The 13,593-nt window shown below is 39.1% G+C and overlaps 1 protein-coding gene across 2 annotated transcripts in view; it reads left to right on the forward strand.

Moving 5' to 3' along the window:
• eco (Establishment of cohesion) overlaps positions 1-13,593 on the forward strand; it is a 169,160-nt gene that overhangs the window by 50,858 nt on the left and 104,709 nt on the right. For both annotated transcript variants that reach the window (XM_067142544.2, XM_067142552.2), the window contains exon 4: positions 7,836-8,052. In XM_067142544.2, coding sequence (XP_066998645.2) covers positions 7,836-8,052 — 217 coding nt within the window. The remainder of the gene's footprint in view (positions 1-7,835; positions 8,053-13,593) is intronic.

Here is a 13,593-nt window from a genome sequence, read left to right on the forward strand (position 1 = left end):
ATATCCAGGATGAGGAAATTAGACAGAAGTACATGGATATGATTAGTGAGAAGTTTCAAACAGCGGACAGTAAGCAGGTTAGGATATAGAAAGAGAATGGTTTGCATGCAGGGATGCTGTAGTAGAAACAGCTAGGGAATGCCTAGGAACTACTGTGTGTAAGGATGGGAAAAAGCTAACATCTTGGTGGAATGATGAAGTGAGAGCAGCTTGTAAACATAAAAAGGCTTATCAAAATGACTCAAATCAAGGGCTGATGCCGACAGGGAATTAACAGAGCGAAACAAATAGTTGTTGAACCCGAAAAGAAGTCATGCAAAGATTTTTGTAATAACACGGAAAGGCTAGGTCAAGCAGCAGTAACAAAGAATCTTAGGAAGGGAGGGAAAAAAAGAAATGAACAGTGTTTTGGGTAATTCAGGTGAAATCGTAATAGATTGCAGGGACTCACAGGACAGGTGGAGGGAATATTTTGAAAATCTGCTCAACGTAAAAGGAAATATTCCTGCGCTGGTGTCGCAAACAACTGAGCTCATGGGGAGGAGGAAAATTACGTTGATGTTATGCTTGAGGAAGTAGAAAAGGCGGGGAAAAACCTCCATTATCATAAAGCAGCAGGAATGGATGAAATTAGACCTGAAGTGGTGAAGTATAGTGGTAAGGCAGTGATGAAATGGCTTCATAGAGTAATTAGCATGGAGTGTTGGTAAGATACCTTCAAATTGCACAAAAGCAGTAATTGCACCTATCTATAAGCAAGGGAACAGGAAGGATTGCAACACCTACTGAAGTATCTCATTGATTAGTATACCAGGCAATGTATTCACTGGCATCTTGGAAGGGAGGGTGCGATCAGTGGTTGAGAGGAAGTTTGATGAAAAGCAGTGTGGTTTCAGATCACAGAGTGGCTGTCAAGATCAGATTTTCAGTATGTGCCAGGTAATTGATAAATGCTACGAGAGGAATAGACCGTTATGTTTGTTTCGTAGATCTAGAGAAAGTATATGACAGGGTACCGAGGGAAAAGATGTTCGCCATACTAGGGAACTATGGGATTAAGGGTAGAGTACTAAAATCAATCAAGGCATTTATGTTGACAATTGGGCTGCAGGGAAAATTGATAGTAGAGTAAGTTCTTGGTTAAGGGTACTTACAGTACATGGGTTAAAAAAGGCTGTAATCTTTCACTCTTGTTGTTCATAGTATACATGGTTCATCTGCTGAAAGGTATGAAGTGGCAGGGAGGGATTCAGTTAGGTGGAAATGTAGTAAGCAGTCTGGCCTATGCGGATGGCTTGGTGTTAAATGGTAGATTGTGCCGAAAGGCTGCAGTCTAATATCTTGGAACTTGGAAATATGTGCAATGAGTGTGGTATGAAAATTGGCCTTTCTAAGACTAAATTGATGTTTCAGGTAAGAAATCCAAGAGAACTGAATGTCAGATCGGTGAAACAGAGCTATGACAGGTAGATAATTTCAGGTATTTAGGATGCGTGTTCTCCCAGGATGGTAATAGTAAGTCTGATTGAATCAAGGTGCAGTAAAGCTAATGCAGTGAGCTCGCAGTTGCGATCAACAGTATTCTGTAAGAAGGAAGTCAGCTCTTGGACGAAACTCTTTACATTGGTCTGTTTTCAGACCGACTTTGCTTTAGGGGAGCGAAAGCTCAGGATATCTTATTCATAAGTTAGAAGTAACAGACATGAAATTAACGAGAATGATTGCTGGTACAAACAGGTGGGAACAATGGCAGGAGGGTACGCACAATGAGGAGATAAAGGCTAAGTTAAGAATGAACTTGATGGGTGAAGCTGTACGCATGATGGGTGAAGCTGTACGCATAAACCGGCTTCGGTGGTGGGGTTATGTGTGGTGAATGGAGAAAGATTGGTTACCTAGGAGAATAATGGACTCTGTTATGGAGGGTAAGAGAAGTAGAGGGAGACCAAGACTACTATGGTTAGAGTCAGTTTCTAAAAATTCAAAGATAAGAGGTATAAAACTAAATGAGGTCACAGCACTATAATACCAATATAAAGGTCCGTTATTGGACATTATAAATTTTCCGGCTAACTCATTCCTGGTTGCCTGCGTTTCGCCCTCGTGTGCTAAGTTGGGCTCGTCAGTTGGGACTTAGCACACCTCCCAAGACGCAAGGCTAGTGCATACCGTGGAGGCCACTGCATAGGCTACTTGAAGCCACCAGCAGTGCCAATGCACTATGAGAGCTATGTCTCATTTCCAAAAAATTTGATGCCTGCCTGGCCATCAGATGACATAGATGTTGATTCCCATAGGGAACTTGAAATATTTGTCCTGAATGAGTAAATTTATAATACCAATATAAAGGTCCGTTATTGGACATTATAAATTTTCCGGCTAACTCATTCCTGGTTGCCTGCGTTTCGCCCTCGTGTGCTAAGTTGGGCTCGTCAGTTGGGACTTAGCACACCTCCCAAGACGCAAGGCTAGTGCATACCGTGGAGGCCACTGCATAGGCTACTTGAAGCCACCAGCAGTGCCAATGCACTATGAGAGCTATGTCTCATTTCCAAAAAGTTTGATGCCTGCCTGGCCATCAGATGACATAGATGTTGATTCCCATAGGGAACTTGAAATATTTGTCCTGAATGAGTAAATTTATAATACCAATATAAAGGTCCGTCTTGGGAGGTGTGCTAAGTCCCAACTGACGAGCCCAACTTAGCACACGAGGGCGAAACGCAGGCAACCAGAAATGAGTTAGCCGGAAAATTTATAATGTCCAATAACGGACCTTTATATTGGTATTATAAATTTACTCATTCAGGACAAATATTTCAAGTTCCCTATGGGAATCAACATCTATGTCGTCACAGCACTAGTTGCAAATAGAGGGTTGTGTTGACGTTTAGTAAATTCACAGAGGCTTGCAGACTGAACGCTGAAAGGCATAACGGTCTGTAATGATGATTTATATAATTATGTATATATATATATATAAAGGAAAACATAAAGGTGCAATAATACTGCCTTGAGGAATTCCCCTCTTAATTATTACAGGGTCAGATAAAGTTTCGCCTACTCTAATTCTCTGAGAGACCAAGCGAGTTGGCTGTGCAGTTAGAGGCACGCAGCTGTGAGCTCGCATCCAGGTGGTAGTGGGTTCAAACCCCACTGTCGGCAGCCGTGAAGATTGTTTTCCGTGGTTTCCCATTTTCACACCAGGCAAATGCCGGGGCCGCTTCCTTCCTTCTCCTAGTCATTTCCTATACCATCGTCGCCAAAAGACCTATCTGTGTTGGTGCGACGTAAAGCAAATTCTAAAAATAAAAATCCCCTGAGATTTATTTTTTAGAAATACAGCCACCCATTCTGTCACTCTTTCGCTTGCTGGAATCCTACAAGTTGAGCTTCAGTGAAATAACCTTTCCTAAACCTGAACTAACTTCTATTGAACCAGTTGTTAATTTTGCAAACAGGTCTAATATAATATTCCACTCTTCATTAAGAACTGAATCTAAGCGTCATCTTCTAGGTCTCCCTCTGCTTCTCTCACCATATATGGCAAAGTCCATTATATTTCTTGATAATCTGCTTGTCTCACATGATCCACACTACTCAGTTTCATCCTTTCTCCCTTCATTGTGGGTACCCTGCGGCCATTGTTCCTGCTGACTAGTACCAGCAGTCATTCTTATTATTTTGTCTGTTATCTTTTACCTCCAGTTTATGAAACTTGAGCCCACCCAACTTTCGCTCCCATCATCAAAGTTAGTACCTATGAAAACTAAACAGTGTAAGGATAGTGGAAAATGTTCCAAGTAGGCAAAGTTAGAATTTTGCTTTGTCTTTTTTGTCACTTCCTTTTTAATTAAAGTTTAGTCCACTAGTTACTTAACAGGCTTCCATTTAGTTTATTTGTATTTTTCCATGATATTATACCAAAGACATGCAGTACAAAATATTAAAATTCACTTTACCAACACAGAGTTGTTACTTTCCATTAATGTACTTCCTTGGTAATGTAAGTATTGGAAAGGAACAGTTTAGTGACAAATCATATACATATAGGGAGATAGAACAAGAAAGAATGTCGTGACCTACCTGTCCTTTGAGACATTCTGGTGGTTGGTCACCAACCATTATAAGTTGATGCACTGTTCTTCCTGCCGAGTGGACTTTAAGGGAGGTAATTAGGTACGTACTTGGCTCCAGAACTCCCGAAATTACAACATTAAATTTTAAAATGCTGCCCTTTATTATAGAAGAACAATGACAATTAGGCAATATATAATATACAGGGTATCTCTTATAAACCCAGACCGTACAGCGGCATTTTTACTCTCCGAGCTCTAAGCAGCAGTACGGGAGGCGCGCTCATAGTTCTTGACCTTGCAAGGAGCGTGCAGATGTTTGACCTAGAATCAGTTGTCAATCAGAATATCAGCTGTTAACATGGTGGGACAGTTATCATTGCAATACTGTATTTTTGTATGTAGAAGTTATTTTAAGTACGAGTCGACTCGATGGGTAGGCAATACATTTGTTCAGCAATTTCCTGGTGAAGTGCTGCCTTAATGAGCACAGATTCACATAATTGTACATAAATTTAGAACTACTGGCTCAGTGCTCAATAAAAATCATGCGTGCACAAGAACAGTTTTCATAGAGAAAAAGCTAGATGACATTGGTGCGAATTCTGAACAGTCACCAAATAAATCACTCACAAAATTAGCACAACAAGTATGGTTTTCTGTTTCTTTTGCTCACAGAGCTACAAAGCTGGTACCCATCAAATCGTGCAGATTCATGCGGACCTAATGTTTAAAACCTGCTGATCCAGCAACAAAAGTGAGATATTGTGAGTGGTATTTTGCATCATTGAATGTCATTTATTCGACCCACGGCTTGTGCTCTTTTCGGATGAGGTGTGGTTTCATCTTCATTGTCGTATGAACAGTCATAACTTTCGCTATTGGTGTGCAGAAAATTCTAATAGTGTTTATGAAGTCCCTCATTATGAAGGATGGCACTTCCATCATCTTTTATAAGATAATGCTTTCACGTAAGGCGGCCGTGCACGATGTAAGTTGGTCTGTGGCAGCTGCCTTAGCGCAGAGTATAAATACCATGCGTTCGATCTGGGTATATAAGAGAGACCCTTTATACAAATATTATCACTAGAGCTGGGATTTTTATGTAGTATCAAGTGGCTATGTACATAAATATGTAACAAAAAGCACCAGAATATGTCGCAAAATATGTAGAATGGGCAAAATATGTAATATCATATAATTAATATAAACTTAACATTTTGTCAGTTACAACACACTAAACACGCTTTATATTACATTTTGCAGCACAGTGAACAATTAAGTATTTTTCAATGTTCTTTGGAGTCATATTATATGAATATATCACACACATATTCAATAGAAACTTATTATTTTCAACACTCAAAGCACATTTATTCCTTAAATTTTGTAGCACAGTGAACTATTAAGTATTTTTCGATCTTCTCTGGGGTCATGGAAAGGTGTTTGTCACTTAGGATGTTCTTATATGCAGAGAAAGATCTTTCAAAATCACATGATGTAACTGGGGCAACTTTTAGGAGAGGAATTTTCACTGGAGAAATGTCCTCGAGAGGATCAACGTCATCTCCATTTAGAATTCGGCACACACTGTGAAATGTTGAATAACCAGGATTTCTCTTCAACATTTTTTGCAATTTACTCAATACACTTGCACCAGTTTCCCCATGCACAGCACTTAGTTTTTCAATAGCACCCTCTATGATGGCAATAGAATCTTGCAGTGGCAGTCCTGATGTTTCTACACGTTTGATGGTTTCTGGAAGCCAGCAGAAGTTGCCCCTGATGTAGGTGATTGAGGAGACCACTTTGGAGTCACTAAAGTTATAGCAGACTTGAAGATAATTATTGCGTAGTGTTGATTGGTTAGGAACATGTTGCTTGCAGTATTTTTTCCAGAAAAGATGTGAATTCAGGCACTTCAAGTTTATACCATGGATTATTGGCTGCAATCATTGCACTGCATAAGTCTTTATAAAAAGGGTTACTTGAAGGTGAAGGCTGCATCTGTGTTAAAAGGATTCCAGTTTGTTTCTTTTGTAGACCTAACTGTTGGTTTTTTCTATCCAGAACACTTCGTGCATGTTGCTCAAGCTGGGATTTCATGGAACATGCGATATATTTGTTGCATGCTTGGCAAATCACTACTTTGCCATCAGTTGCAAAGGACTTGTCAACTGCCATCCATTATTTTAACTTTGAAGCCAGCGAGGACGCTACTGGTGCCATATTGACTCTAGAGGAAACTGATGTTCATGAACTATGTTCTTCAGCTGTTCAAAAGAAACTAAAACCTACAGTGAATTGAGACATTTCAAAGGAAGACAGCTCTAGCAACAGATTTAGAAATTCCTAAGTACATAAGAAAGAGGTCACAGAAATGCGCTTAGAAAAATATTCCTGGAAACTCCAACATGAAAGTGGCTAGTTGTAAAGCAATTAACTCTAAAAGGGGTGAAAGATTTAAGACTGGCACATGTAAAGCAACAGTTTTCCTGCAGCTAATTGGAACCTTTAGAATAACCTATTTCGCAAGGGTCTCTACCTCCACCTATCATCCTTTCAAATACCAGTCACTCATAATTACCTTAATCCCCCTGTTGAGAGAACAGACAACAGCCCCACATTGTGTGAAACTTCAATTCAGCAATTTATTATATATGAAAACAGGAAAACGCTAAAATATGTAATTTTATGTAATACCACTAAGAATATGTAGAATACCCACAAATATAAAAAAATATGTAAAATGAAATTCGGTAATAATAACCCTAATATAGTGTTTTGTGAACATATGACTTTTCCCAGCACCTAAATAGCAAGGAACAAAATATGTAATTACATAGAAATCCCAGCTCTAATCATCACTATATTGTACTGATGGGAGCTTGCCCACTAATCTCGTTAACTCTCCGCGCATTTCAGACCCTGCCTTGCAGCACCTTACATACAACTGTATGCAATTTTACTGTCTAGAATCCTCTGCCATCTTTAATTCGTGTTTCTATCCACCCGCAGTAAAGCAAAGGTAAGTCCCTTCCCACCACATTAGGGGCTGGGTTTGGGCATTTCCGAGCCATTTAACCTGCTAAGTGCTTCCCTCTGATTGTCCTCTGTACACTAAAATATCCATCTCTTACTTTACACTCTTGCTTCTCTTTCTTGGCTGGAAAATCCCTGCACTGAGAATACTGTCTTTGATCCCTTTGTCGGCCGAATCCGCGTACTCTTGTACAGTCTACTTAAACATTGGTTTGTCAATAACAAACATCCATGCTTGTAAACATGTGGAACAAGCTCACTGCCTGGCTAGGGCAATTTCTTACTCGGTTTTACTGGAATATTTTCCTTCATTACTGAATTCATAAAATATAATAGCATGTCATTACATGGTAAACCTTATTACAGCATAATATACCTATACTGGGTTGTTCCTTTCCCGATACTCGGGGATCTAGTCCTGGCTGCCGCTCATTTGACAGTTCGACACTTCGGGAGGTCTCGATACACAAGGAGTACATAATAGGACGAACACAGTGGCAGGTCTGTGTGTTCATCCTATTGTGTGTGTTCCTGAGAAATGTTTATACATCTGTGATTTCAAGGAACTCTGTTCTTTCTGTAATAGTCAAAGCTTAAATGGCTGAGAATTGAAGTGCATCATACAACATTGTCATATATTACTCGATCATTCAAATTGTTTTGTAAATATTCTGGAATATGACTTAGCTTCATGTTTTTCTCTCTTTTTATTTGTAGGTCTAGTAAGACTGTCAGTCCTATTCTTAAGAAGACACCAAAATGTGCTAAGAAATGGAAACAGACTGGAAGTGATCAGTATATAATTGATGCTGGACAGAAAAGGTTCGGTGCAACCCAGTGCAAAGAATGTGGAATTGTTTATAACTCAGGAGATGCAGAAGACGAAATCTCTCATTACAATCTCCATAACAATATACAGAGCTTGAAATTTACGGTAAGATTCCTTGCTCATGCTGTAAATATTCAAATTTATGTACAATGTAGAATTTTCTTTGATCACTAAGTTCATTGGTATTATCACTAAATTATTAAACAGCTGGGTGGTTTATCACCTGTGCATGTTTTCTCTTTCAACTTTTCTATCTAACCTACCTAGATTAACACTTGTTCTCTTCTAAACCCAGTGGTAGTACATTTTTGAGTCCTAGATTCTATGTTCTCAGTGTTTCTTGTTGTTTGCTCCTTGAAGCTACTGAGTCACTCTCACTACTTGCGTGCTAAATACTATGTATACCTATGTTAAAATATTTGTTTTAAAGTTCAAGACTATGTTACTGTCCCAATGTTTGTTTTGTTAAAGTTTGCCGTACACGGAGATGCCAGCCACTATGGATTTTCCGTAGTTTCTGCAGATTTCTCATATGTACTATGGCAGTATGGAAACGGTACTGATTATTATGGATTTTAGATTTTCAATGGGTTAAAATTTCGCTATAGGCCTAACTCGCTTTATCGTGTCCAAATGTGAAGTAATGTATTGTAACTTGTAAGAGTGTTCATTCCGTGTTTATAAGAATTTTCCCCATAAATATAAAAAAACTTAAGTTTTGTACGGTATGTTGCGTAGGAGACTCACTATTAAAATGTTGTTTGTGAAAGAAATTACGAGATGGCAACATTTGTTTACAACCTTTGACCATGAATGTAACATCTTTGCCAAACGAATTTGCTGCATGTGTGTTCAATTTGTGTTCTATTACCTCTGGTTTAGTAATGAGGAGCCTGCTTTTGTTACAAAATGTGAAGTGTTAAGCAAAGTTATGTTGATGTCGTGTATTGCAAGCCAATTTCTGTGTTAAATAAAATGACAAGATGTTTAAGCATAAAAACAATGAAGAGCCGATGGACAAAAACAATTTGCGGAAAATCAAAATTACCAAAAGCAGTATACGGAAGAGTTTCCATGCCTAGGATCATCTAAATTTTCAACAAACCACGTGTTTTGCAAAACATGCAAGTGTGATTTTTCAGTTAAACATGGAGGACACGATATTTGAAGACGTCATGTGAAATCTAAAAGGCATGAAGTGTATAGGGTGATGCAAGACACTAATTTATTTTTTACTACAAAAAGTCATGATAATAGTATTATATGGGATGAATGTTCTTTCACACTATTTTGGTTGAACATAACCTTCCCTTATCTGCAGCACATTGCTAGACCATTGTTCAAGGCCATTTTTCCCAGCTCAGAGATTGCTAAAAAAAAATATATATATTGGAAGTAGAAGAACCAAGACAACTACAATAGTGAGCAGGGTATGTCTGACTCAGCACAGAGACATTGCTAGTAGACATATATTTTTCTTGAAAGAACCTCCAAAATTTGAAAAAAAAATTGAAGATGTATCAGGAAATGAGTGGGCTTGAGCTCAAAAGCCACAAATTCTAGAAACATGTCGACACAAGATGGTTATCTTTCACTGATTCATTGAACCAGGGTATTAGAACAGTGGGCTCCCTTGAAATTGTTGTTTAATGTTAGTGAAGAAATCTGAAGAAACCAACAATAGCATATTTCTTGCAATTGAATCATTAATGGAAAATGATGCCACTAATATTTACTTGTTATTTCTGAAGCACACACCCCCTGTTTTCACAAAGTAGAACATTGTGTTTCAAGTAGAAACTCCCTCCATACATAACATGGCCAGATACTTCAAAGGATTGTTGGCAATTCTATGGTGAAGCCTGAAGAAATAGTGGGTGTTTCATTGAGAACTGCTACTTCATTTTCATCAGTACTTTGTTGTTGAATTGTTTCAAAACATAATTGATAACATTGACCAAGACAAACTGGAAGTGGAATTTGCATCCTGCCAAGCAGATCCATTGACATTTCAAACTGTGAAACAGTGTAGCATAGGCTAAAATTTCAAAGCTAAACAATGCTTCTGGAAATATTAAATATTCTGTTCTTAAGTGATGCTTGCCGTTTTAGTGATACCTGACAGCAGGTCAACTAAGCAAATATTCAATATTGTTTGCAAGAATTGCACTGACTTTTGACCAATAATATGAGTACAAGGACTCTTAATGCTCTCCCGGTAGGGGGGGGTTGGGAGGTGAATGATATCATGCTTTGAGATATGCCATCAAAAGCAGTTTTCTGAGAAGGATGTCTGTGGGACAGGGGAAGCATGTAGTCTTACTTCCCTGCATACTTTGTGCTTTCCACCTTCGTTTATTCATCGAGTAAAAGTTAATAATCAAATTCCTATATCCCAATATTGCCTTTGCTGGTGGGACCTAATGTTTACAGTGCACTATGTCTTCTGGTATGGGCTAGAGCAATCTTGTTACTTTCATTGATCTGTCTCAGTTTTATCCTTCGCTTTGACAAAATGAAAGTGACTGAGGTATGAGTGATGCTAGTAATGCCATTCCTTCTGCAGCCAGTCCCTGCTATGAATGGTGTGAAAATATTGTTCATAGGGTCGGTTGGTGCATGCATTTCAGTGGGCTTGGCAGACTGATATGCAATAGCAACTTCTGGCTCGGTGAGGAAAGTAACGGGAAACTACCTCACTCCTCATTTCCCTAGTATGCCTCTTCAGTGATGCCTAAGCCATCTATGACAGCTGATGGCGGAGCTGTTGAGGATCCAACCAGCTTTCGGGCTGAGGACTAAACATACATATCCCAATACTGCATTTCAAGCCCCCAGCGTGGTTTTGACAGAAATTATAGTCGACAACCTCTTATTCTCAGCATTTAAGGACACTTTCATTCTCCGTCCTGTGTAGTAGGGAAAATAATACTAATCCACCAGCGGTAAAAGTTCATATAACCACACTTCAGCTGAAAATTGTAGTGTTAGTGTAGATACAATATATTTAGATGGTGCCGTATCTTGCCTGCTATATTCCTGTGTTATCTTTCGTGTGTATCTATTAGAGCGTAGTTCTAATTGGTTCTAATAATAGTTTGTCTAAGCATTTAGCTTTATTGGTAATCTTTGAGTACAGTAGTTCTTGCAAATTTCATTTCTGTTTGTTCTTAGTAGTGACATATGGTACCGGTATTGCAACTAGGATACGTCTGAAAGTAGTTTAAAAATTACTGTAGTGTACTGTACAGTAGTGTACGAGTAACCTAATATCGCATCAGAATTTAGTGTGCTTATTTTATTATTGTAAAATATTTGTGCAGTACTGGTGTAGTAGATGTTGTAATTAGGATAGACTTAATTGCGATTTGGAATAGTGTAGTTCTTGCGTATTCCTTTAGATATTCAGTAATTAACAGCAGTTTTTATCCTGTTAGGGGTTGTAGGATAAAAAATAGAGTAGTATTGTAGTGTAGTCGTATATTAATTACCCTATTGTTGTGTGATCTTTGAGTACTATCCCAGACAATACATCCCTCCGTTCATTTATTTTTTGCAAATAAGTTATTTTTTATTTTTATTTTTTCCATAAAGAATGGCTAAGGAGCGCGAGTGTACGAACTGTGGGTGTGGCGAGACATTGAGGGATATGAGGGAGGAGTTGGAGAGTTTGAGGGAGATAATTAGGATTCTCACAGAAGACGGGAAGGAAGATAGGACACCCTCAAACAATGTACAGGTTACAGTAGGTGTACAAGAGGGAGGGAAAGGAAAGGGGGGAGTGGTAGAAGACAGGTGGTGGGGGAGTGGTAGAAGACAGGTGGTCTAAAGTTCTAAGGGGAAGGAGATTGCAGGCTAAGGGCTCTATTCAGGACAGGTGTCTGTGCGGAATCGGTACGAGTCACTCCAGGTAGAACAACAGAGGGAAGATGAGGGACCAGCGAACTGTTGCTGAGATGTGTGGAAGTGGGAGGCAGGAAAAAGGTAGGAAAGGGAAATGTAGAGTAAGAGGATAGGAAAAGACAGGTGGAACAGGGTCATGGGAAGGAGAAAAGGGAGGAGGAAGTAGCTTCTGCAGCTATCAGGAAAGATAGGGCTGACCAGGAGGGGAGGGGATCAAATGAGGTGGGTAGGGTTGAGGCTCTGGTCATGGGAGATTCCATCGTTAGACACGTGGGGAAAGTGTGTGGAGGAAAGGGAACCAGGATAGAATGTTATCCAGGAATTAGGTTGAGGCAGATGTTGAGGAAAGTAGAAGAGAGGGAGGAGGGGAAGGAGAAGGTGGTAGTGTTTCACGTTGGTACCAACAACATAAGGTAAGTTGATATAAGTACCAGTATAGTTGGAGAAGTGTGGGATCTGGTAAATGCAGCACGGGTGAAGTTTAAGAAAGTGGAGATTGTTATTAGTCGAATACTGTGTAGGAGGGATACTGACTGGAGGGTGATTGGGGATTTAAATGAGACTGTGGAGTGGGTATGTGGGAAACTGGGAGTGAAATTTCTATATCCTAATGGGTGGGTAGAAGAGAGGGATCTGCGCTCAGATGTCCTTCACTTAAACCGCAGTGGTACATATAAGTTAGGAAATTTGTTTGGAAGGGTAATAGGGAGGTACATTCAGGGAAACGGGCTGCCCAAGGGAGCGGTGATAAGGGAACAGGGTACTGGAAATCAAGTAGGGATGACATAAAGTTGTTAGTGTTGAACTGTAGAAGTATTGTAAAGAAAGGAATAGAATTGAGTAATTTAATAGATATATATTTACCAGATATTGTAATAGGTGTTGAATCATGGCTGAGAAATGATATAATGGATGCAGAAATTTTCTCACGGCACTGGAGTGTGTATCGTAGAGATAGGATAGGAATGGTGGGAGGGGGAGTATTCATTCTGATGAAAGAAGAATTTGTAAGCTACGAAAAAGTTAAAGATGAGACACATGAAATTCTAGGTGTAAGGCTCATTTCTAAAGATAATAGGCAACTTGATGTATTTGGAGTGTACAGACCAGGAAAGGGTAGCACTGACACGGATTCAGAATTATTTGATAAGATAATCAGCTATGTAGGAAACGACAAGGAAAGAAATGTGATTGTAGTGGGAGATCTGAATTTACCAGATGTCAATTGGGAAGGAAGGCGAACGACAGGAAGCATGACCAACAAATGGCAAATAAGTTAATATGGGAAGGACAGCTGATTCAGAAAGTGATGGAACCAACCAGAGGGAAAAATATCCTGGATGTGGTGCTGATAAAACCAGATGAGCTCTATAGAGAAACTGAAGTAATAGATGGTATTAGTGATCATGAAGCTGTTTTTGTCATAGTTAAAAATAAATATGATAGAAAGGAATGTCTTAAAAGTAGGACTATTAGGCAGTACCATATGGCTGATAAAGCAGGCATGAGGCAGTTTCAAAAAAGTAACTATGATCGGTGGAAAACGGTAAATAAAAATGTAAACAGACTCTGGGATGGGTTTAAAGAAATTGTTGAGGAATGTGAAAACAGGTTTGTTCCTTTAAGGGATCTAAGGAATGGTAAAGACCCCACCTTATTATAATAGAGAAATAAAGAGACTAAGAAGGAGGTGCAGACTGGAAAGAAATCTAGTTAGAAATGGCTGTGGAAGTAAGGAGAAAT

This window comes from Anabrus simplex, chromosome 1 (genome assembly GCF_040414725.1).
Source record: "Anabrus simplex isolate iqAnaSimp1 chromosome 1, ASM4041472v1, whole genome shotgun sequence".
Classification (NCBI taxonomy): Eukaryota; Metazoa; Arthropoda; class Insecta; order Orthoptera; family Tettigoniidae; genus Anabrus; species Anabrus simplex.